At 42.4% G+C, this 22,528-nt stretch overlaps 1 protein-coding gene across 1 annotated transcript in view; it reads right to left on the bottom strand.

The window, feature by feature from the left end:
• LOC116441080 (protein ELYS-like) overlaps nt 1-17,138 on the bottom strand; it is a 32,851-nt gene extending 15,713 nt beyond the window's left edge. Inside the window, 18 exon segments of the mRNA XM_032102618.1 lie at nt 261-317; nt 426-549; nt 849-942; nt 1,402-1,506; nt 2,275-2,415; nt 2,601-2,690; nt 2,777-2,867; nt 4,883-5,011; nt 5,771-5,832; nt 6,299-6,480; nt 6,569-6,701; nt 8,969-9,119; nt 10,567-10,651; nt 11,326-11,442; nt 12,600-12,807; nt 13,608-13,788; nt 15,684-15,937; nt 17,012-17,138. Of these exon segments, the coding sequence (XP_031958509.1) occupies nt 261-317; nt 426-549; nt 849-942; nt 1,402-1,506; nt 2,275-2,415; nt 2,601-2,690; nt 2,777-2,867; nt 4,883-5,011; nt 5,771-5,832; nt 6,299-6,480; nt 6,569-6,701; nt 8,969-9,119; nt 10,567-10,651; nt 11,326-11,442; nt 12,600-12,807; nt 13,608-13,788; nt 15,684-15,937; nt 17,012-17,132 (2,325 nt within the window). The 5' untranslated portion in view covers nt 17,133-17,138.
• Nucleotides 17,139-22,528: the final 5,390 nt, after the last annotated feature.

Raw genomic sequence — 22,528 nt, 5'->3', positions numbered from 1 at the left:
ACAAATCCTTTTGCTCTGAAGCAGCACATTTCAGGGCACCATTCTAACTCACAGTCCTTTGCTACATATAGGAGTGCTTTAAAAAATTATAAACTGTGTTGAATTTTGAGAAAAACTAAGGGAGGATTTTATCTTGAATATTTTAGGGAACATATTTTCTTGTATCAGAAAAGACTTTGCGAAAAACACCTGGTGACAAACGTGGAAGAACATTCATGTGCACACACTGAAGAGGTAACAACAAAATCTGCAAAGGATACAATTGCATGTTTGTCACTTTCTTCAATGCTTTCTAGCAAATAGAGATCCAGCAGTGCCTGAAATGAAAGATGAAAAGGTTTTCTAATGCTCCTGTCTTTCAGAATCCCTGGCTTTAGGGGACTGCTGCTGCTGCTGCTGGGGTTTTCAGTGAACAGAACACTCACGTGTAAACTGACAGGTGGGTATTTCCCAGTGCCGCCTTCATCTCTCTGCCACAACTTCTCAACTTGCTCTCCCAGCTGGGAAACCATTCCATCAATCATCAAGCAGTCAGAATCCCACTTTCCTCTGCAACAAAAGAGAGCAAGGGTTTGGACAGAGGAAAACACTCATTCCAGCCTCTCGGTGTCACAGATTTCTGACACGGAGGAAAGATGCTCCTTAGGTCACAATGAATTAATGAGGCAGTCCAAAGCAGAAATCAAGAGAAGAGCTGCAGTGACTGTTTGGGTTCCAGGTTTGCTTTCCTGCTCTGTTATGTGGAATGCCAAGGAAGTGCAGACAAAGGGTTTTAACTGCCAAAGTAACCATGCTCACCCAGTCTAACTAACAGTGCAGGCTTTCTAGAGATTTCCTGTAAGTCTTACCTTGATAAGCGCTGGAGTTTCTGTCGGTGACCCGTATAGTAGCTCTGAATCAGAGGGTAATTGTAGAAAGGTCTGGACAAATGCATATGGTCATCTACAGGTGATAAAGTAAAAGCAAGTTAAAGAAGTAAGACCACGTTTTTCAACTACAACTTTGGACTAGACAGACAGAAACTACACAACCTCAAGAAACCTCCAACTCTCAAAGAATCCATGTTTCTGCCTTTGCTAAAAGAGAACTAAGATAAAAGGCTCAACTACTTCTTCTTGTCTCAAGATCAGTTTCAAGTTTGCAGCTGATGCAGCGTTCAGAGCACGCAAAGTAAGCTCAGGTCGCTCCTAAATAAACAACTCTTTTGTCGGTTTGGAATGGTTTTTGAATGTGTCGTGTGAGCATCTGTCAGACAATTAAGGCTGACAATGGAATTTATAAGGTGTCTAATTTCAGAGCATTTCCAAGGTGTATTTTCACCTCCAGCAATACACAAAAGGTTCCAAACATGCAGGTACTGCTTTTACTCTCAAGTGTTCTGGCAATACAGGTTCTGCTTACCTAAACCCTCAGGCAGGAGACTGGATCGACAGAACCAGATCACCACTTGTGCATACAAAGAAATGAGGCTGGTTACCACCTGCTTATTTGTCAAGTCTGTAAAACCTGAAAAAAAGGCAAAAGATTATTTGGATATTGCAATTCCTCTCCTTTTTACAAAACTCCCTTCAGCAGAACAAATAGAAAGCCTAAAAAAACACGGTGGAACTCTTTTTACTTGTATTTGTCCCCCCAGATCACTTCTGAATTTGAAAAAACGAAACACCATTCACCCACCCCCAAAAGAAACCAAGCACTACAAAGAAACAGACTCACTAAAAATTAAAATTTAAAAAAACCCAAACCTTATCAATTAGATTTACTCAGGAAAAAGACATTTGTTTCCCGTGTAGCAGAGATTGTTACTTCAGCAAAGAGAGTGTCTTCTTTTGCCCACAATATGCCAACAACAATTAATAAAATCAGAAGCCAAAATAAATCAAGGAACTTGCTTTTACACATTACTCATTTCAGCTTCCTTTATATTTCCAGCAATTTGCACACAGCTATCGATCACGAGCTAAGAACTAGGAACACTTCTCAGCACTGCCACACTCAGTTGCTGTAAGTGCCACCCAGGTGCTTACTCAGCTCACTGCTGAAGCAATGCAGCCTCCCCTACCCAGCCTCATGACCTCCACAAGCTGCTGCCCTGAACTCAAAGCATCTTAAATCACAGTCCCAGCTTCTCAGACTTAAGCCCCTCCTCCCAGCTCAATCTGACACTCTCCCAGCCATCCAAAACAACAGCAGCTCCTGTCTCCACAGTTACAACCCAAGCATCCTTCCAAACCTTAACAAACGGACCCAAGGCTTCGCAGTGCTTTCACCAACCTTTCTCAGTAAGCTCTCGGGCTTCTGTTAGAAAACAGTTCAGGACTGTGCTGAGGTTGCTCAGAAGCAGCTGGCAGTGCTGAAGGGACTGTAGTGTCTGGGGGTCAATGAAGTTGCAGGAGCCGTCAAACAGCGGAACACCTTGTCAAGGATGAATATCAAATCATCAGTCAGCAGAGCAACTGCAGACTTCCAGAGGACACTTCAACAACCACACAACACTTAGAGAACACTTAAAGAAGCAGTACCATATACCGGCAGATTATGAATAGGATCCACTACAAAGAATGACCTGAGCTTTCAAAAACGACCACACCAGTACTCACATATTTGGTCCAGTTCATCTTTTGTACAGATCACTTTGCTCCACGTCCACTCAAGAACAAACCGTAAATTTACAGCAGAACTTGGCTGCTCTGTAGAAAGAGAAAACAAAAAGGACGTGAAGCCACAATTTCTCACCAAAACAGACAGAACATAAAAACACTGGAAGCAGCATTACCTTCAGAAGTCCAGTGTTTAATGCATCCCGTCAGAAGTTCTAAAGAACCTGTCTGCACAGCAGCTGACAACACCGCTTCTAACTGCTCCTCCTAAGCACAACAGACAAAAGCAAATCACAACCTCACCTACTTTTCATTCCCGAGCCATCGACACAAGTGTTTGTTTCTAACTGGATACTCATTCAGACATCACAAAGTCCACTGGTGCAAACGCAACTAATTCCCGATTCTTGATTCTTTCTGAATTCCAGCCACGGGCTGGACTGATTGCTGGTTTGAGGAACACAGGAAAGTTTTCCTCTGACATTTCAACCTCACACAGGCTAATGTTAATCTCTATTTCTGTGCCTTGGGGTTTCAGTCTCCATTTACTGAGTCCCAGTTAACTATTTGCAGTTACATCCTCTGCTCACACCCATGATGCACTTTGGGCACCCCCCTTTGCCATCAGGAACACGTGAAGGGGATAGAGCAAACACAACTGTGTTTGCATGGAAACAGTGAAGCTGAGGCCAAGCAGCTCCCAAGACCAGCAAGACATGAAGCAGCTTTGACAGCCAAAACATTAAGCTACAATTTGTTAAAGTACCATAAAGAAGGGAAACATTTCAGTTCCAATAGGCAGAAATTTCTGTTCAAATTCTGTATTCTAATGCCATGGCAATCCTCGAGAAGGATAATGCACAGGCATGCACACACACGGCAAATAAGCTTATTTCAGCTGGTGTTCAGACATTTCTTTCAGGTGAAATGATCCTGCATACGATTTTTCATTTTTTCTTCCCTCTATTTTTTTTTAAACAAATCAAAAAGTTTGTGTTCTAGGTAAAAACATTACATTTAAGAGCAATTTCTACATATTAAAAGACATACAGATATTTCCATTGTTTTCTGAAAATGCATTTCAGGCAAGGAAACATGCCAACTACCTCTTAGGGTACCAAACAAAATTCCAAGCTTCTTGACCCTAATTCTGAAATTTTTCTTTCTAGTATTCAAAAGCAATCCCTGCTCAATGCAGTCTCTGAACAATATAATCACAGTTCAGCAAAGGTCATCATAAAATGTCTTGCTTTCCCAAGTAATTTCACACCAGAGTTGACATCAGAACATCTAATCAGAATGTAAGAGCCTACATCAGGCTTGAAAAATAAACATTCTCTGGGCTGGGTCAGCTTGCCAAATTTGTTTTAGCTACCCACTATGCAGAAATGTTATTTTCCCTAACACATTTCCACATTTGGTGAAGAAGCCTACAGACAGGAAGATGAAGGCAGGAGGAAGACTGCTCTCCCCTTCCTAATGCTTACTGCTGCACTCCATGATGACCATCCAACCCTTTAGCTTTGCCCTTGCCTGGAGAAAGATGGGTTGTTCATCACAAAGGCTCCTTCTTTCAGGAAACTCTTCAGATGAGACAAAGTTCGTTGCACCACAAATGGAAAACCCGTGAGAGAGGGGTGTGAAACCACTGTGGTGGCAGACAGAACGTAGCAGTGTTGAAAGATACAGGTGATGCAGTTGTTGCAGCAAGAGGGCACTCTAAGAGGAGGAAATCAAGCCACCACAGCTGAAGACAAAGGCTACAGAGATAAGATCACTTTTGAGAGGGTGCAGAAAAACCTACTGATGAAGAAAAATGAGGGGAACTGGCAATGAGATTGTCTGGTAAGATGACAATTGTAATTGGTCAGCACTTCCTTGGAAGCAAATGATGTCTAGTGCAGCAAGCTGGTGTTCGCAATAGTGCACATCTGAGGGAGGCCACTCTGCCACCTAGTACACTGCAACCAAGGCTCTGAGACACGAAGAGGATAAAGGCTGTTCCTAGGGAAAGCTGCTCTCTGATGCACATGCCCAGCACTGACTGCATGCTTCCGCGTGAGTACCTGGGGCACGGAATTAACACACAGGTCACTAAAGACAGACCTCTTAGGGCTGTTCCCAGTCAGAAGGTTGGATCTAAAAATATTATTACTTCTGCTACCTAATGTCAAAACCTGCCTGTCAGAGCAACTTGTAATAAAAAAATCATGGTCTTATAGCCTCTAGAGCCTTCAGATAAGATGGATGTATTCCCCCTGGATTCCCCAGTGTACACTCACCTGACTCAAACTGGATGGCTGGACATCAACCAGTCTTGGAGACAGCAAGCCAGCTACAAGACACCGAGTGTAGCTGTCACGAATGGCTTCACTTATTAAAGGACCAGATTTCTTCAAGAACTTCAAGGTCTGAAACATCAATCAAAACACACAGATTTAAGACAGCATTCAATCACTAGGGCTCTGTCGTAAAAACAACAGACAAACTAACAGTTTCAGTTTATAGACAGTATCCTGTAAAAGAAAACACTAACCCTTGCAATGCTAAAGGAAGTATTTTCCAGCCTGTCTGTCAATACTCGAGCCCTGGTATTTTCCCTGACACAAATTATATTCTGTAGAAGTTAAAACTAACACACAACTTTAAATCACACTTCTGTGCTTGTTTGTGCCAAAGATGATTTACATGGGTATATTTAGTGAGCTGGAACTTAATTTGAAAGGATTTGTCACAAGCTGTGCAGTGGCTCAGAAGTTATAATTTGGCCAAGGTTGGGAGAAAAACATGCATTTACCTTAATTAATTCTGAAACAGTTAAATAACTTCTCCCTTTTCTCCATGCTGTCCTCCTTTCTCAAGTTCATCGGGGTCCATACCCTACTCCACGCTGTGCAGACAGTACCAAGAAGAAAATGCTTTCCCCAACTTCCACCACACCCTTTCTTCCTACTACAGCAATGCTGCATTCCTTTCCAGCCATTCAATCCCTGCTCTGCCTCCCTAGAACAGCACTATTTGCATGAAACTGGCAGGATGTGACTGCAGTTATGCATGTGGATGGGCTGTGTGAGCATAAAGTGGTCTCTGACACTCAAAGCACTGCAAGAGAGAAGCTTGAAAAGGTTCATCTCTGGACAGTCTCAACAGAGATACAGCAAAAAAGTCACCTCCTTCTGGAAGCCGGTGCAAGTCATGTGAACAACTCCCGAGCTGAGCAAGCACGTAACATCTGCAGAAACAAGAACGTTTGACAGACATTGTTACCTTATCACCAGTTTGTGCTTTTTCAATAGTGCCCTCTGGAAAGACAAACCTCGAGCAGCCCTTGCCTTCAGCAGATCACCTACAAACTTTCTTTAAAAAGTAGTTACTGTCTGACCATAGAAACTTAAGCTCCAGTGCCACCCAGATGCTGTGCTTTGGGCCTCAGCTCCAAGTCATTTCATTTTATGACCATCACCCCTTCCCAGGCTGTGTTACAGAAGCCCCAAAACCCAAAAGTCAGCAGCCTGTCAGATATGTTGCACAAGCTAAATACCTTGTCAGGACAGGTAACCAGGTTGGAGAAGGTTTGTGGGGGTTGCTTGGTTTGGTTTTTGTGTGACAAACAATGAACAAGAAGGAGAACCCCTAAGTGGCATTTGACCTCAACTGAAGCTTGTCACTATTCAAATGAAAAGCACTGAAATACCTACCAAAATTATAGGTGCTTGGATTGAAAAACTGTTCAGGTGGTGGATAAGAAGGAGGAACCCCCCGACTTAGACTACGCTCGTGTACCAGAATATCCAAAATGAGATTTGGAGAAGTCATGCTTATTACAGGATCCAGAGACCACAGTGCAAAATAGGGGCAATCATGACGGAATTCTTCTGGCCTTAAAGAAAACAAGTGCATAAGCTCAACAGAGGACTTTCAAATTAATCCTTTGTAGGGATATTGAAAGCAACTTAACTAAAACCTACCTCAGTGAGTCTGGCATTTGAGCATGATACCAGCGATTGATGTCAAACACACCCAAGTAAGTAGATGGTTTTCCCTGACCATAGGTATTCACTTGCCAACTGAAGATTGATACACTGGTGTCAGGAGAGATTACTGTCAAAGAAAAGACATTGTTTCTTCTTGTAGAAAATATGAGATATTTGCTCTCATGAAACTCACAAAGTACAACACTTACCAGGAATAATAAAAAAATATGGAATAGCAACCATCTCTGCAATATGTTCAGTCATACTGCATCTTTTTCTTGTTCAAATTATACTTGTTCCTAACAAAATCAAATACACAATTATTAATTACTTAGGTTTTACATGCTGTGTGAATAATTTGGGGAAAAAACATGCTAGGAACACAGATTGCTGTTTTTAGAAAGCACACTTGTAAATTATCTCATACAGTTGTATCACTCAGCTAGCATGATTGATATATACGAAGTCTAACGAGTCACAGTAAAAGAACAAAATTATCAGACTAAATAAATAATACTTAAAAATACAAACAGGAAACTGGAATAGAAATTTTAACATAAAACTTTCCCAATGTTCTATTCTAGTTCTCCCAATAAGCAGAATGTTCTGTGTTCTCTGGGGACAATGCATTCTTGTGACAGTACAAGTGGCCACTCTACGCTCTGAGAATACAACTGACACCAAGCTGTGGTGGTCAGGCACCAAAGCTTAATGCCTCACTCTAGTTAGGGTGAGAGCCCAAAATCCCCCCAGTTCCACAGTTTACATATTTTTGTAAGATTGGTCCATGTTTTCCCCACCCCATTTTATGTTTAAGTCTATGTATATTTATTTCCCTTAAGTTAATGTAAGTTCTAGAAAGTTCTATTAGACTCGACCACCCCATTGGCTCCTTCCCTTAGTCCCGCCTATGTGTTAATCCCATTGGTTCCCTTGCTCTCAACCCCGCCTCCTATCCCATATCCCATTGGCTGTATCCCTTATCCCTGCCTTTCCTAGCCCCACTATAAATTCCTGGACACCCTCAGATCCTTGGCTCTTTCTCCCTACCCTTTCGTGTGACTAAACCTTCTGCATGGAACCTACACGAGGAGTCCCTTCTCTCTACTTCTTTGCCTCCACCTGCGTGCCCTCACACCCTGCTTGGAGACAGCTCCCTCGGTGTGAGGAGCTCATTCTCTCCTGCGTCCTCTCTTTTTGTGTGGACTGCCTAGGACCAGTCAGGTTGCGGCTAGACCTCCAGGCTCTCTTTGAGCTGGCGCGCAACGTGACACATTCTCTAGATGTAAAACAAAGTACGTGAATATCATTTACTCTAATAGAGCAAGGAACAAAAAGAAGGCCGTATGTTGAGCAAAATGTTTCTCTGTTCTCTCTTCAGTTCATCACTACCATTTAGGGATCCTCACACGCTTTGCTATGTCTCATTGTGAGCTTCTGTGCCATTTTGTCAGCTTCTGAAACTGCCTTTGCGTAGAAAAATTACCTTCACAATTCAGAAGACAACTTCACTGCTAGCCTCAACACACATCCAACAGAAGCTAATGTGTGCCTAGAAATTAACTTGAGCAGGTTCTGAATAAAATCTAATTAGAAACCATCAGAAAACTAACAGTTTTTCGCCATGCCTCATACTTGATAAAAATGAGACAGAAAAGGTTCTTGTTGTTATTTTGGGGATTTGGGGTTTTTTAATGTGGTGGGGTGGCTCATGTTCAGCCAGCTGTCATGTAGAACTGCTAGGTACTTTCCACCAGGCACATTTCCAGCCACTTTTTCCCAAGCTTGTAGCATTGCAAGAGGAGTCTGAACCTCATACAATTTGCTTCAGTCCATCAATCCAGCCTGTGCAGATCCCTCTGCAGAGCCTTCCTACCCTCCAGCAGATCAACACACTTCTCCAGGGTGGCGTCATCCCAAACTTACTGAGGGTGCACTCGATCCCCTCATTCAGATCATTGATAAAGACATCTCACAGGACTGGCCCCAGTTCTGAGCCCTGGGGAACTAGATTCACTAGATGCAGCCAGAGGTTTGAGCAGGATAAAAAAAAATCAGGCAACACTCCTAAGCAATAGACAGAATGATATTACTGTTCAATGAAGACAACTGCCAGAACAAGCTGACTGACCAGCATTATGCAGATGACCCCATACACTGCTCTAGCATCCCAGCAAACATAAAATAAAACCTACTTTTTCCCTTAAAGAATGATGTTCAGAGGGATAAGAATTCTCACATAACTTAAGCACTCAGTTTTTTTTTAAATAAGCCCAACAAGGTTAGCTAGACGAATATTTAAGACTTCAAGATTGTGAGTATAGAACAGTATTCATTGCTTAGATTCCCAAATCATGTAGTTTAGAATAACCAAACAGGGACATCAGAACAAACCTTCATTAATGATATCCTCTCTGTCAGCATGGTTGTGAAGTTTTTCTATGGTCTGAAAGCTGAGGAATTTAGTATTGCTGGTCTGCCGTCTCCAGGGAAAGATGCCACCACTGAGATCTAAACTGAAGAGTTTGACACAGTATTTAAAACCCTAGGGGAAAAAAATGAAGAAGAGAGGAAAGGTCAGTTTGAAATAACAACATACATACGAATATGAAACATAAATTCATAAATATGAAACAATGCAATATCTGACATGCTTACTATACTGCATGTTTCCTGTCAATAGGAACTACATCTGACATGCAAGAGAATTAAGTGTCAAGTCATAATGGGCAAGTTTGGCTGTAAAGGCTTTTGCACATTTTCAAAATCTAGCATTTCCCTAACATTAGTCTAGATCTAAAATGTGTTGCAGAATTCCTTGCATCATCAAGGTGTCTTTACCTGAATATACAGTTAGAGAGACATCTGAAACAATGCAACACATCAGCACACAAAGTCTTTGCTCCATGTTTTGATCACAGAACCTGACATTACAGCAGCTAAAGGTCTGTCACGAGACGTTATCGATAGGCACATCAATAGAGTGAACACCCATCTCTCTAGTAACGATGAGAACTTCCTAGAGATTTACAATCTTCTTTCAAACCACATAAGCTCTTATCAGCTCCTCCTCTAATCTTGTAGGCAACTAATGGGTGAAATATCCCTCAATTCCTTATCGAGAGGACATGGGATGAACATGGACAATGTGTTTAAGATTCCAAACTACTACAGAGTAAGCAAACTGCTTTGAGATATACAGAAACACATATGCAGAAAGGATGGCCCTGAACCTCTGCCACCATCACTTTCTAAGTAAGCATTAACCCAAATACTGTCTTTCAGTACAGCCTTCATTCAACCTGTCTACCATACAACATGTGAATGTGTGTGCATTGTGGACAAATAGCAGCTCTACAATTAAAAAGCCCAACAAAACATCAAACTAAAAAATCAGCAAAATCACTACCAAACAAAAAACAAGCTTCCTAAACTTTCAGAGATCTAAAATGAACTGGCATGAAAGCACACATTCTCAATCTATACATTTAATTCATCTAATCTGAGAAGAGACAAACTTTCTCTTAATGGTTCCAGAAAATGCTACAAATAAAAACAAAATGTGTCTAAAATAAACAAACAGATTAAAAAGTCTTTCATTACTGAAAAGAAAAAATGGTAAAATTTGCCCTAAAGCATGCACATTCCATTCTCTTTTATTCAGGAATTTTAGAAATAACAGATACACATGCACAGCAGCTAAGAAAAATCAAAACCATCTCTTTGAAAAACTAACATGAAGCCTAAGCAAAGAATCTCATCTTTCTTATAAAATGACTAAAATAATTTTTAATAAAAGATGCTGTCCTGAACAAGATGTCCACCATACCAAAGAACAGTTCCATAAGATAAAGCACTATAATTCCATAAACCCATCAGGCTTTCATTTTAATAACTAGAAATTTCAGTTTTCATTCATATACAAAGAGCCAACTTAACTGATACTCAGGGAAACTTTATCTTTTCATCTCTCACATATAGGCCTGTCTTACCTCATATGTGACTTGTCCTGATGACAGGTGTTTCCTGTCACCAAATGCTAACTGCAACAGATGTAAACTCACAGCATTCCCTTCCCTGAAAAAAAAGTATAAATGAGGAGATTTGATTACAAAGCGGCTTTACAATCCTCATTAGCATTTTATTAGATCTAGGCTGAAACTTACTTAAGAGCATGCTCTTGCTGAAAAGAAAAACACTGCTTCCCAAAACATGATAATTGGTCCCATTCAGCCAGTAAAACAGAAAGCAGGAAATTTTGACACTAACAGCTTCAGGGGTAAATGCTAACTATATCATTGGAAAGCTTTAATATGCAGTATGGACCTACAATTGTTGGAAATCGCTTTTCACAGTAAAGCATTCTCCAGAAAAACTTCTTTAAAGTCAAACTTAAAAAGACTGCCACTCTGTGAGCAGCTGGGCTAAGCAGCTTGCTGATGCTGAGAGAGGAAGGTATATTTGTCCCTTTCCCACCAAAGTTACAGTCCCTCTCTTGCATGCACTGCACCCTTCCACACTCTGACTTATTCCTTATCCCAGCTGGAAACCATTGATTTGCTTGCTGAACACTGTTCATTTTCTGCTAGGGAAGCTGAACTGGCACACAAGGACTCCAAAGACTTCTGAAGCTCTTATGAAGCAACCAGTAATACTGTCATTACCCTCCTTTAGGGACAGCTGTATGTGTCCAAATATCAAAAAAAAAAAAAAAATAGCAAAATCAGTCGGTTATGGTAATTTTTATTTACCTTTGTTGTGTAGACTGAACAGCCCACAAGTAGCAACAATTTTGAAGATCACTCTCAGGCTCTTGAAAAGTAAGAGCACAGACAGGAATCCTCCCTCCTCCAAGCTGAGTGTAGTGCCTACAGGGTTGCAAAAAAAGAAAAAAAAAAGACAAGAAAAGACAAATAATTGAGTCAAGCAAGTGACTATTTTTTATGCAGCAGTCAAGGTGAGGAGATTTCTGTCCATCAAAGCAATAACCTCTGTTCATGTCCTCCACTGCCCCAGGAAGAGGAACAGAAATTATTCAGTTCAGCTGTTGGGGAAAAGACTGTTCCTATTGTTGAAGCCTACTTTAATATTGAACTTAAAATGCAGTAAATCTGAACATATTTAAAACAGCACCAAACAGAAGGAGCTTCTCATTTCTTTACTTGGACATTGTAACAAATTTTTTCTTCCAGACTTCTGAACTTCAGTTGTACATTCACAATCTTTTCCTGACACCTAATTATGCCTCCACTCTCTGTTTATGTATCAGTAATTTTTGGTGAGTCACTGTAGATTTGCTAAAGTAAACCCCTATCTGAATCTGGCCAAGTATTAAAGGTGAGATTGCTCTTCAGAGATTTGAAATAATCTCTTAATTTTTCTATTGTTTATAAATTTACATGCTTCTTACTCTCATCTCCAAGGCTTCCAAAGAAACTTTGGTTCATGTACATCCATGCCTTGGAATACGTCAACCCCCTACTTCCATCAAGGGTGAAATGTAGGAAGAAGTATGCTTTCAGGCACAGATCAGCTACTGAATTATCATGTCTCACCAGTTTCATCCTGGTCACTTAAAAAAATGTAATCACCAAAATCACATTATTCACATACTGACGCCTTTCAGTGGATGCCCTAATTGCAGTAACTGGTTCTGAAAAATAATTTCTAAAACCTGTCTCATTGAAATACACACATTGCCTGGTTTTACTGAATACTACTGGACAGAACAAACTGACTTACAAAAATCAGATCTATCACATCCCTACTGTCTGACATGTCCCAATGCTTTCCACAAGTCCTCAATCCACAGGCACAGTAAGAAAACTATCCCAGTCCACTGCGGAGAAGGCGCTGCACTTAATCCATGTGTGAGTTATTTCAGAATAGGATTTCTGAACACTCCAAGGTTATAGCCAACATCCCACTCACAGAAAAAAGGTCTTCTGAAATGAATATATTTCAGAAGCAGAAAAATTGAGAGCACTGCACCTCCAAGCGTGACCTAGTGGAAAGTATTACTTACGCCCTCTTCAAAGTTTTCATATTCCCCAGTGACAAGTAGCCATCAGAAAAACCCACAACGAGCTGGTTGCTTCTGCTTATGTAGCACAGGGTTGATACTGCTGTTCCTGAAGGACTTCGTAATTGAAAACAGAGATGCCTCCCTTCTCTGGTCACAGCTTCTCTTCTCTGTGGAACTTCAGCAGGAATTCTAGTGACAACTTCTAGATCTACACACATAAAAGCAGGCAAGAAATGAATGTATTATGCCACTTCAGCTGCATTTGGAACTGATGTGATTATACAGTGTGTATAATCTAATTCTACTGTCCCAGGCAAAACACCCATTTCTGCAACACCTTTTTTGCTATTTCTGTTTCTGCACCTATTCAGAGAAAAGAAGGACTCTCCAATGGGACAGGTATTCTCAATCCTATTTCAAAACTGGGTACAACTGTAACCTTTCTAGACAAATTCTGCTTGGACTCTATAAATCAGGAGTTTGGGCCTCATGATGAAGCTATTTGAAGGGACATGAACTCCTGAAACCACTCTTACAATACCCAAAACAGTGGGCACAATCTGAAAACACAAATTGCAGTATTCATTCACCCAAATGCAGGGCTTTGATAAACCAGATTTATTTCAAAACACAAGCCTAAAATTTGCCCAAAGTCATTAATGGAAACAGGAGAACCCTCTCAAGAAATATGGTACCTCTGACACAACTTCCTATCAGGCAGCTGCACGGACTCAGATGGAAAAATTCCTACATCCCACTGACAAGAATCATAGGGACAAAGGGATCTGGGCAGCAAGAGGTGTTCTTAACAGCAGGAGGGGTATTGAGCCACTCCCAATTTTTGATCAGTTCAGGACCACACAATGCCAAACTGCCATCTGCAATCAGCAGTGTCAGAAACGTCAGCAGTCAGTCAGCACGCTGGGATCTTCACTGGGGTACATGCTGGCTTTTGAAAAGAAACAAATTTTCTTACTTCTAAATTCAAGTTTAAAAACTGCAGCTTACCCGATGCTTCTACTTCATTCTGACTGCAAGATAAATCATCCAAACAAAGGTCAACCAGAAGGACATGGCCAACGTCTGTAGCCACCGCTGCCACTCCAAAGAGCCATCGCAGGCTCTGGTGCAGGTGCCGGGTGCTCACACTGGCTCCGCCGTCACTGCTGATGGGTTCGATGGCAGTCACCTGCGGGAAACTGCAGTCAACAGCAAAGCTCTTCTGACAAGCTCAAGAGTAATCACTCAGAAGGGAAGCTCAATTCACTCAGAAGTGAAGCCAGCATTAGCACATCAGAAATAAGAAAGTAAATACAGGTTCGTAAGACTTAAAAACAAAGCATTGTTCCCAATTATACCAAGCAAAAAGGAAATTCATAGAAAGAAAGCTCTCTCCACTTAAATGGCCCATTCTGTCTTTACAGCTTACCAATTTCCATTTCCTACTTAGAAATAATTACATCTGAGAAGACACATGAAATCAATTACATGCTAGAAGCTTTACTGTATGTACGGGACTTAAGTAAGAAAGACAAAGCTAAATCTAGTCCTTCCACTGCTCACAGCCCATCGGCACTGTGATACAGTCCAGGTCCTCTTTACCAAACATTTCACAGGATAAATCAGGGCTGCAAGGCAAACAAGGCAGTGGCCATGGGCCACAGCAGACACACCATTTCCATGGGAATGAAACATTCCTAGAAAGGCTTGGAGGGAGATGCTGGCTTAGTAAAATCTGTGCTGGTCCTCACTTTGACTCATAATATCCAACAAAAATTTTAAATGCGTGCCAGCACTGTCACAGATGGGAAGGAAAACTGTAGAAGGCAGCCTAAACCAACAGCAACAGACCAAACAGGAACTTGCTCAGCCTGAGGCACGAGCTCTCTCTGCTCCCGGACAGGACAAGCATTCCCCACAACCTCAGGACAAGGTGAAGACCCTTCAGCACCCACAGCACACCCAGCACAATACTGACTGCTCCAGCAGAGACCCAAGCACACCAAGGCTCCTGCACTAAAGCTGGACAACAGAAGAACAGGGGCTATCGATTGGCCTCTTACAAATGCAGCACCATGAAAACAGGCAGCTTTACAGCAACAACAAAGGTTTTGTCTGAAAACAAAGCAAAGAAGTGAGCATCACAAGGTGGTCCATCTTTTTAGGGAGGTTATTTACCCCCAGAAGTGGGGGAAAATATCCAAACCCTTAAGCCCCCTGAAGTTTTCTCCTCTCCCATATCAAGCATTTGCTTACGACTGCGCTGCCTGGACATCTGCTACACAATCCACCCTTTACCTTGGACACAAGAATTCCAATCTTAGAAGTACCTATAGTTATTTAGGAAACTCGGTTTTCTTTCAGAATTTTTATGATTCAAATTAAATCTCCAATCTTCTCTGCTGCTCAGAGGACTAGCAAAAGTATTTTGATTACTCGGATTCTTGAGCTCCAAGTCTTGGTGACTGTGATGAGGAAATACAGAACACATCTTGCTGCACAATTAGCCAAGGTTCAAGTGTTGCTGCTTCTAACTTTTCTGTTTAGGATATTTTTTTCATTGTACAACTAGATCTAAATGAATCTTTACTAGTTTTCCATAGAATCTTCCAAAAATGTTCCCCGGTTACTTCTATTTTCCATGTAGAAGCTCCTGAAACGACATATTTTTCCACTATGCTATGCACTGCTTTTTCCTATTCTCCTAGTGTACTGCCAGCTCATTCTGGGAAAGAACAAAGAAAACTTTTCTCAGCTCACTGAATCTGAATGCTGCCCTTCTGCCTCATAGAAACCGGGAAAAATTCGGAAAATACCATGCGACAGTTCTGAAATATGCAGTCGTTATATATCCACGTGGAAAATAATACCAGAAACATGGTGCTCCTTAAAGCCTTAAAACAGAAAATGCAGAAAAGGGTGTGGAGAAAATGGCTCTCTTGGCTGGGTATTCTTAATTGACAACGTGTTAATGTAATACAGAAAACATACATCCTACAAAGAGACATTCCAAAGCTTTTCCTCAAACAGGATTATGCAGCACCAAACAACACAAAATCTTTGTTCCCCCAAAAAGATACATACCCTTCCTGGAAGAACAACTGCTTTAACCACTCTTGAGATCCCAAGGTCATAGAGACAGAGAACACTTCCCTCTGCTTCCTCCAACCCAACCAGGAGTCCAGTCCTCTTCTGCCAAGAAAACTCGGTCACCACGCGAACAGCGGGAGGCTGCTCGTTCACTCCGCTGAAGCGATATGCAGAGAGCCGCTCTCCCGTCACAGAGCTCACCACCTCCAGCTGAGGGCCACACGCCAGCCACGCCAGGCCACTTCTGCCTGCAAGGGAAAAGAAACATGACTGAACAACTCCCCAGCAGAGGAACTGCAACAACAGCGAGGCCGCTGTCACTGCGCCTTTCCCTCAAACGCGCCAAAGGGAGGAAGACCGAACTACCTACTTCTGGACAATGCTTTTAAATCACCCACTGCAGCCCTCAACCAGTACATCCTAAAATTAATAACCCTGTTCCTTTGCATTTGTACTTGTCATTCCTGCACTCAAGAACGTTGACTGTTTGGGATAAAGATTACAATAGACTGATCTCTAGCGTGTACATCATACTTGCCTTGCTTTTGCTAGAAAACACCTACATATGTACAGGAACACAAGTCTCAAAGCACACTTCAAATACAGCCCATCTAAACCAATTCATTTCCAGTTTAAGAATTTTGCTTGACACGTGACTACTCTGGGCAGGGATTTGGACAGGAAATTATCTTCAAATGGGCACTGCATTTCAACTTTTACACTTCAACAAGTGTTGTTTCACTGAAGAATTTAACACTTGTTCCTTCACTGGAGAACATCAAGCTCAAAGGAAGGATCAGCTCCATTACTGCACTTACAGTCAGGTAGGTAAGATTCTATCTGGTCTTAACACAAGCCCAGACATCCAGACAGGCATCCAGCTCTACCTTCAGATCACCTAGAAAGTCAGCTAGCTAATCTGCTTAGCTGCTTTCAGCAACTCTCACTGGGTCCTCATCTGCATCCTATTAAATACCTTGGAAATACATGGGCAGCGCTTGAGCTGGTACGAAGAAATACATCCCAAAACAACACAATTTCTTCTTTGAAAACTGCCTTCTATTTCATTCAAAGCTGAGGAAGGCTCATTGACTCAGCATGGTCAGCTAAATTATTTTAATGGCACAAGATTGGAGCAGGCTGTTGCAATTTCTGTGTTCAATTCTATGAATGGTTTAATATTAGCATTTCTAATTGTTAAAAGATCCTGTTTGTGCTATCAGAACCTGATGCATCTTGACAAAACAAACCTGATTCTGTGACCCTGTGCTTCAGGCAATAACAACTTTATACCAGAACCAAATTTAAAGGAAAATGCTCACCTCCAGAAAACTTCCCACACAGCACAGAGTCTAGTGTGGTTTCATCTTCCCCAAGTGCCTGAACAGTCACCTCTGGAAACTGCAGCAGACTGCTCGTTACCTGAGCCGTTAGATCTCGCATTCTTCACTGTAAATAAAGAAAAAAGGCCAAAAGAAAGACTCATGTCAGCCATAAATATCTTTGAGACTGACCCAAGCTTCATCAGTATGCAGTGACAAATCTCCTATACATCATCTGTAGCTCTTTCTGCTTAAAAAAAAAATGGAACTCAGGACAGTTTTTCATCTCACAGCAGAGCAAAAGGAGAATCTTGTGCTTTTCTGATGCCTCTGAGATCAACAAAAAGTGACACAGGGATGGACAAGATAAATAATAGGAAAGAGAACAACACACTGAGTTCAGGTGTACTCATCCAGGTTAGCAAGCTGTGATCTCAGAAAAATCGTATTTCAAAAAGTTTGTGCTCTCCAGGAAGCACAAACCTATAGCAGAAAATGAGAAGTAGAAAGGATTTCAGCACTCTATCCCAATAGCCCCAACAGCTAAGATTCTGTATCAGACGCAGACCAAAGATTTGACTTCCTTTTAAGTGAGAAAACAAACAAAACTAACACAGATCAGAATTGGACATTAGAGCAAATTTACCCAGCTATCTGCTGTGGTTCTTGTCTGACACAACTCTACTTTCATCCAAGAGCTGCAGTCTGTCTAAGATAGCTGAGCAAGCAAAAGTTCCTGAAGCCTGTGCTGTGCCAATCTTGTCTCTACATTGCTTGCTTTACCCGGACGGAGAGACATAGGTGCCAAGGGTCTCAGTACAGAACTCCGCAGAGTGGTATTTCACTGCTTGTCCCTCCCAGCGCAAGTTCTAGAATCTTGGGTTCGTCACGAAATTCTAGAAAGGCCTTCTGGAACCACTGGCAGTCATCTTGTCTGACTGCCCTGCTGCTCAAGCCAGCACCCACAGCAGGCTGCCCAAGCCTGTATCCAGATGGGTTTGGAACATGTTACTCTCCAACAGGCTTTTACAGCCAGCAAGCTGACAAGATCAACTGCAGAAACACCTGCAACCCATGCAACAGGCCCTGGCAGTCGGTGATTCTCTCCTAACTACTTAAGGATTCTATTCTCCCCACCACACCAGTAAAACAGTGTCACAGCAGGAAACGCCTGTCACCACTGTTTCTCCAAAACTGTATGTGACACCTTAATTCCCAGAGCAGCAAGTCACGCAGTCCTTGGCTGTCATCGCCCAGGCCTCCCGCAGACACGGCCCTGCCTGGCTAAGCAGCAGCCATGTTGTTGTCAGGCGCTGCAGGGCGCAGTTCAGCCTCTACCGGCCGGGCGTGCCCTGAGGAGAGGTCGTGTTGGCTGCCTCCAGAAACAACGTATCCATCACCTGCAGCAGGGTACCCTGCGGGTTTGGGAGATACGCTGTAAGAAAGACATTAAACTATTAGAGACCATCCAAAGGAGGGCAACGAAGATGGTAAAGGTTCTAGGGGGGTAGCTGTATGGAGGAGTGGCTGAGGGCACCTGGTCTGTTCAGTCTGGAGGAGACTGAGGGCAGACCTCATTGCAGTCACAACTTCCTCCTGAGGGGAAGAGGAGGGGCAGGCACTGATCTCTGCTCTCTGCTTACCAGTGACAGGGCCAGAGGGAAAGGCCTGAAGCTGTGTCAGGGGAGGTTTAGGGTGGATATTAGGAATATTAGGAACAGGCTCTTCACCCAGAGGGTGGCTGGGCACTGGAACAGGCTCCCCAGGGAAGTGGTCACAGCACCAGCCTGACAGAGCTCAAGAAATGGACGATGCACTTGGGCACACAGTGTGACTCTCGGGGATGGTGCTGTGCAGGGCCAGGAGCTGGACTTCAGTGATCCTGTGAGTCTGTGTGAGAACATGCGCTACATTATAGTGTTCAGATCATACAAGGGTCCCAGTGCCAGCAACTGGTGGGACCACAGGTCATTGTGTGAGTGTCAGCAACCAAAGTCAGGTCCCAGGTGACCTCGGGTCCAGGTCCGCAGTGTCAGCAAGTGATGGATGGTCTCAGTGCCAGAAGCTGGGCTGGAGACCACAGTTACGGGTGGTTGCATTCTTCCCTAGCCAGATGTGCATATATAAATTGCTAGCAGACTTCAGGTGGGCTAGCCAGTGAACAGGAGGAAAACCTGTCTCTGGGACGATTCAGTGTCTCAGCCAGAGGTCAGGGAGGCAGCCCAGGGTGGGGGCACAGAAAAACTGCCAGGCTTGAAGCTGTGCTGATCTTCTGGAGCTCTGTAGACATGGTGGGGTGGGAACCTACAGGCGAGGGAGGGGAATTATGGTGAGTTGCCACAGTGCTCGAAGGCAGGTGTTAGAGGCACAGCCCTGTCTCCAGCAGCCTGCAGAGCCACACGTGCTCTTGTCATGCCTGTGCATGGTGCATGTTCAGCCTCGCTACCCACTGAACCTGCCATGGGGAAAGCAGCACCCACATCCATGGGTCTGGGACAGAAACACCCCAAAGTATGGACTGCACCAGGACAGGCTCCTGGGGCAGGAAGGAAGATGCCCTGGGTTAGCAGATTTGTAACATCCTGCCACTACTTAGGCAGGCACTGACATCAAATGTTAAGCTTGGCTATAATAAATTCACTAACTTAAACAAAATTATTTTAAGGTTTATCTGTAAATCTAGTTCTAATACATCAACATTTTGTTCAACACTAGTTTATAGGATTCACTATGTCTTGTACTCTTAGAAACTGAGTATATGGAGCAACTGTTTTTGCCAATTTGAAAGCAACCGTGTCCTTTACAGTACAACCTGGAAAGGTCTTGGAAATAAATGACACTTTGTGCAAATCCTATATTACTTGTTCTTTTTCCAGTGTTGTGCAATTTTGAAGAGCTCTTTGCACACAAGAGGTGCCAGGCCTCTGCTTGCACCATAACTGATCATTGTCAAGTAGCTCTTCCCTGGGCTGGTCTGACTCTATGCCAGCAGAGCTGCATTGCAGCCTGGCCAGGTGTCCTCCAGCACTCCTTGCCCAAGACCACACAAGACCCCTCTCTAAAAGAACAACCAAGTGCATCCTCTTCATAGGTGTGCAAACTGCTGTTCAGTAGGAGCGTCCCCACTTAACAGTTCAAATTAGGAAGCAAGATTTGTAAACATGCTCGAAAGCAGCAGAGTTCCAGGATGACAGAAGTGTAGGTGACACTACGTAACACTTCAAACCACCACCAGACATGTGCCTTACACTGAAGTGAATGTTAGTAAGTAGAGATAAAAAAACCTGACCGTTCTACAACAGTGTATTAGCAAAAACTGATTTTAGTTGCTTCTTTGAATAAAATCTTACCTGGCCTGTGTAACTGTTGGGTCCTGCTGAGATGAGTACACTGTTCTTGTCCTTTAAGGAAGACACCATGGTCAGAAGCTGCAACAGGTCAGATCAAAAGCAAAGGTTTTCCTGTGCAATGGAAGCCTATGGTCATAGACGGTGGTGCTGTTGGTTTTCACAGAAATCACACCCCCATCTCCTGCATCCTTCTCTTACTGTTACTACAATCCCAGCTGTAGTATCAAAATACAGGCAAGCAGTCATGCACTACTAATTGATGTTTCAGTTCAGATGTAAACCAAGTTCTGCACAGCACATCAATGACTGCCGTGGGATGAGCCTGCTCTTGAGTCACGACACAGTCAAGGAGAAACTGACCTGAACAAACGGACACATCAGTAACCATAATTTGCAGTTTTCCCTCTACCTCACATATTGGTCATGCACACAGCCCAGTGCTGGAAAATGCATTTTATTTTGGCAACAGCTTTAATTCAACAGGAACCACAGAACGTTTATCTTCAAGCATATCAAAGAGACTCATCATGACTACTTTGGTGAAAAAAGCATTCCTGGAACAGAAACTCAGAAGCTTGCACAGAAGACAAAAGTATGAACAAAAGAAACAAACACTGTCCTATTGCCTAAAATTCTATTATTTCAGTATTTTCAGACTGGCCTAGACTAATTGGTGGCAAGCATTGTCCAACTATTCATGAGAACCTATAGATTGGTTTCTGCCTGTAGCTTTTTTCCCCACCAGAAATCAACAACTTTGCTATATTATTAGTTACATGGGAAGTAATGAAATTGCAGCAAATAAATCCATTGCACTGACAACCCTGAGAGTAGTCTTCCGTGAGAGGAAGTTCTGGTGGGGGATTAAAATAGTTATCTGTGCCCTTACTTGCACACTGGACATGTACAAATATTAAGGCAAATAAAGTCAATGTGAATCAATTGGCGCTTCAAGCACTGAGTGGCTATTGAAAGTAAAATAGGTTTAAATCTCCTTTGTGTTATAACCTGGAATGAATACTTTCATCAGCCTTAGCTAACAATTGAAGAAAAACAAGTCTTAGGAGTATTTATGTTAACCCTCTGAAGTAACTCAAGAGAACCATTTCCACTGTGACCTTTCTTTTCTTTACAAAATACAAAATACAACAGTCCTTAATGTTATTCATACTCCCATCACTAATATCCTCCTGTGTGTTTCCTGGAAATAAAACCTGCCATTACACCCCATGTTACTCTTTCTGAAAGGTAAGATTCTGGCTGTCCCAAGGCCTTCAACCTTCCAGAGGTACAGATGCACAATCCAGCTTCATCTTTTGGCCATCCAACAGTGGATTAAAGCAGATATGTGACTACACTCCTGAGAAATTCTAACCTTTCTTTAGGGGATAAAAACATACACCCTTCAAGCAATTACTTTCCTATAGAAAAGCTTCAGGATGTTCTATTTAGTGATGAGCTGTAGTTCCTGTGAAATTCCCATCTTGTTTTCAAGAAAATTGCAGCTCTATGCCCTTACAGCCTCCTGCATCCATCCATAATACATCCCACCTCCTCTCACAGGCCCCTCCTGTCCTTCCCTGCCACTACAATTCTCTCCCTCTCAGATACATGTGCAAACTGCTGCAAATCATCTTTTCCACTCATCCTTCACACATGTGTAGCAAGCCTACACAGAAAGCACCCACATAAAATCTATTTTCTTCACTTCATTATAAACCCATCCTTGACTGAGGATGACAGAGTTCGTGCCTTAACACTGTTCTCCAGCTTCTTGCTTTTCTCAGGCTCTAAACAGAAAGTCACAGTGTCTGGTTTTGCTTCCATTTCCTTCTATGTCCTTTAAATTTCTCAGCTCCCACTCCTGGTTACACATTATGCTCACATTCCTTTTTAAACTGCTCCTCGGGGAAACTGGTCAGACTGGAGAACTATGCACTGAATCCAAGTTACAAAAAAGGGGAAGAAAAGAGTAAAACATTTTAACATGTAATCAAAACTCCTTTTAAGTAAAAAAATTACTAGAAAATTGCAAACCTTTAGGAAGTTATTGAATCTATATGACAATGCCAATTGTCTTTTATTGCTATTGCTTGCTTTCTTCTTAAGCACAGCCAAATGAGGATATTTTAGCTGAGGTGTAAATAAAATAGACACTAAAAATTAA

Source organism: Corvus moneduloides, chromosome 3 (assembly GCF_009650955.1).
Source record: "Corvus moneduloides isolate bCorMon1 chromosome 3, bCorMon1.pri, whole genome shotgun sequence".
Taxonomy (NCBI): domain Eukaryota; kingdom Metazoa; phylum Chordata; class Aves; order Passeriformes; family Corvidae; genus Corvus; species Corvus moneduloides.
The sequence above is the reverse complement of the archived record's forward strand: the minus strand, read 5'-3'. Positions and strand labels throughout refer to the sequence as shown.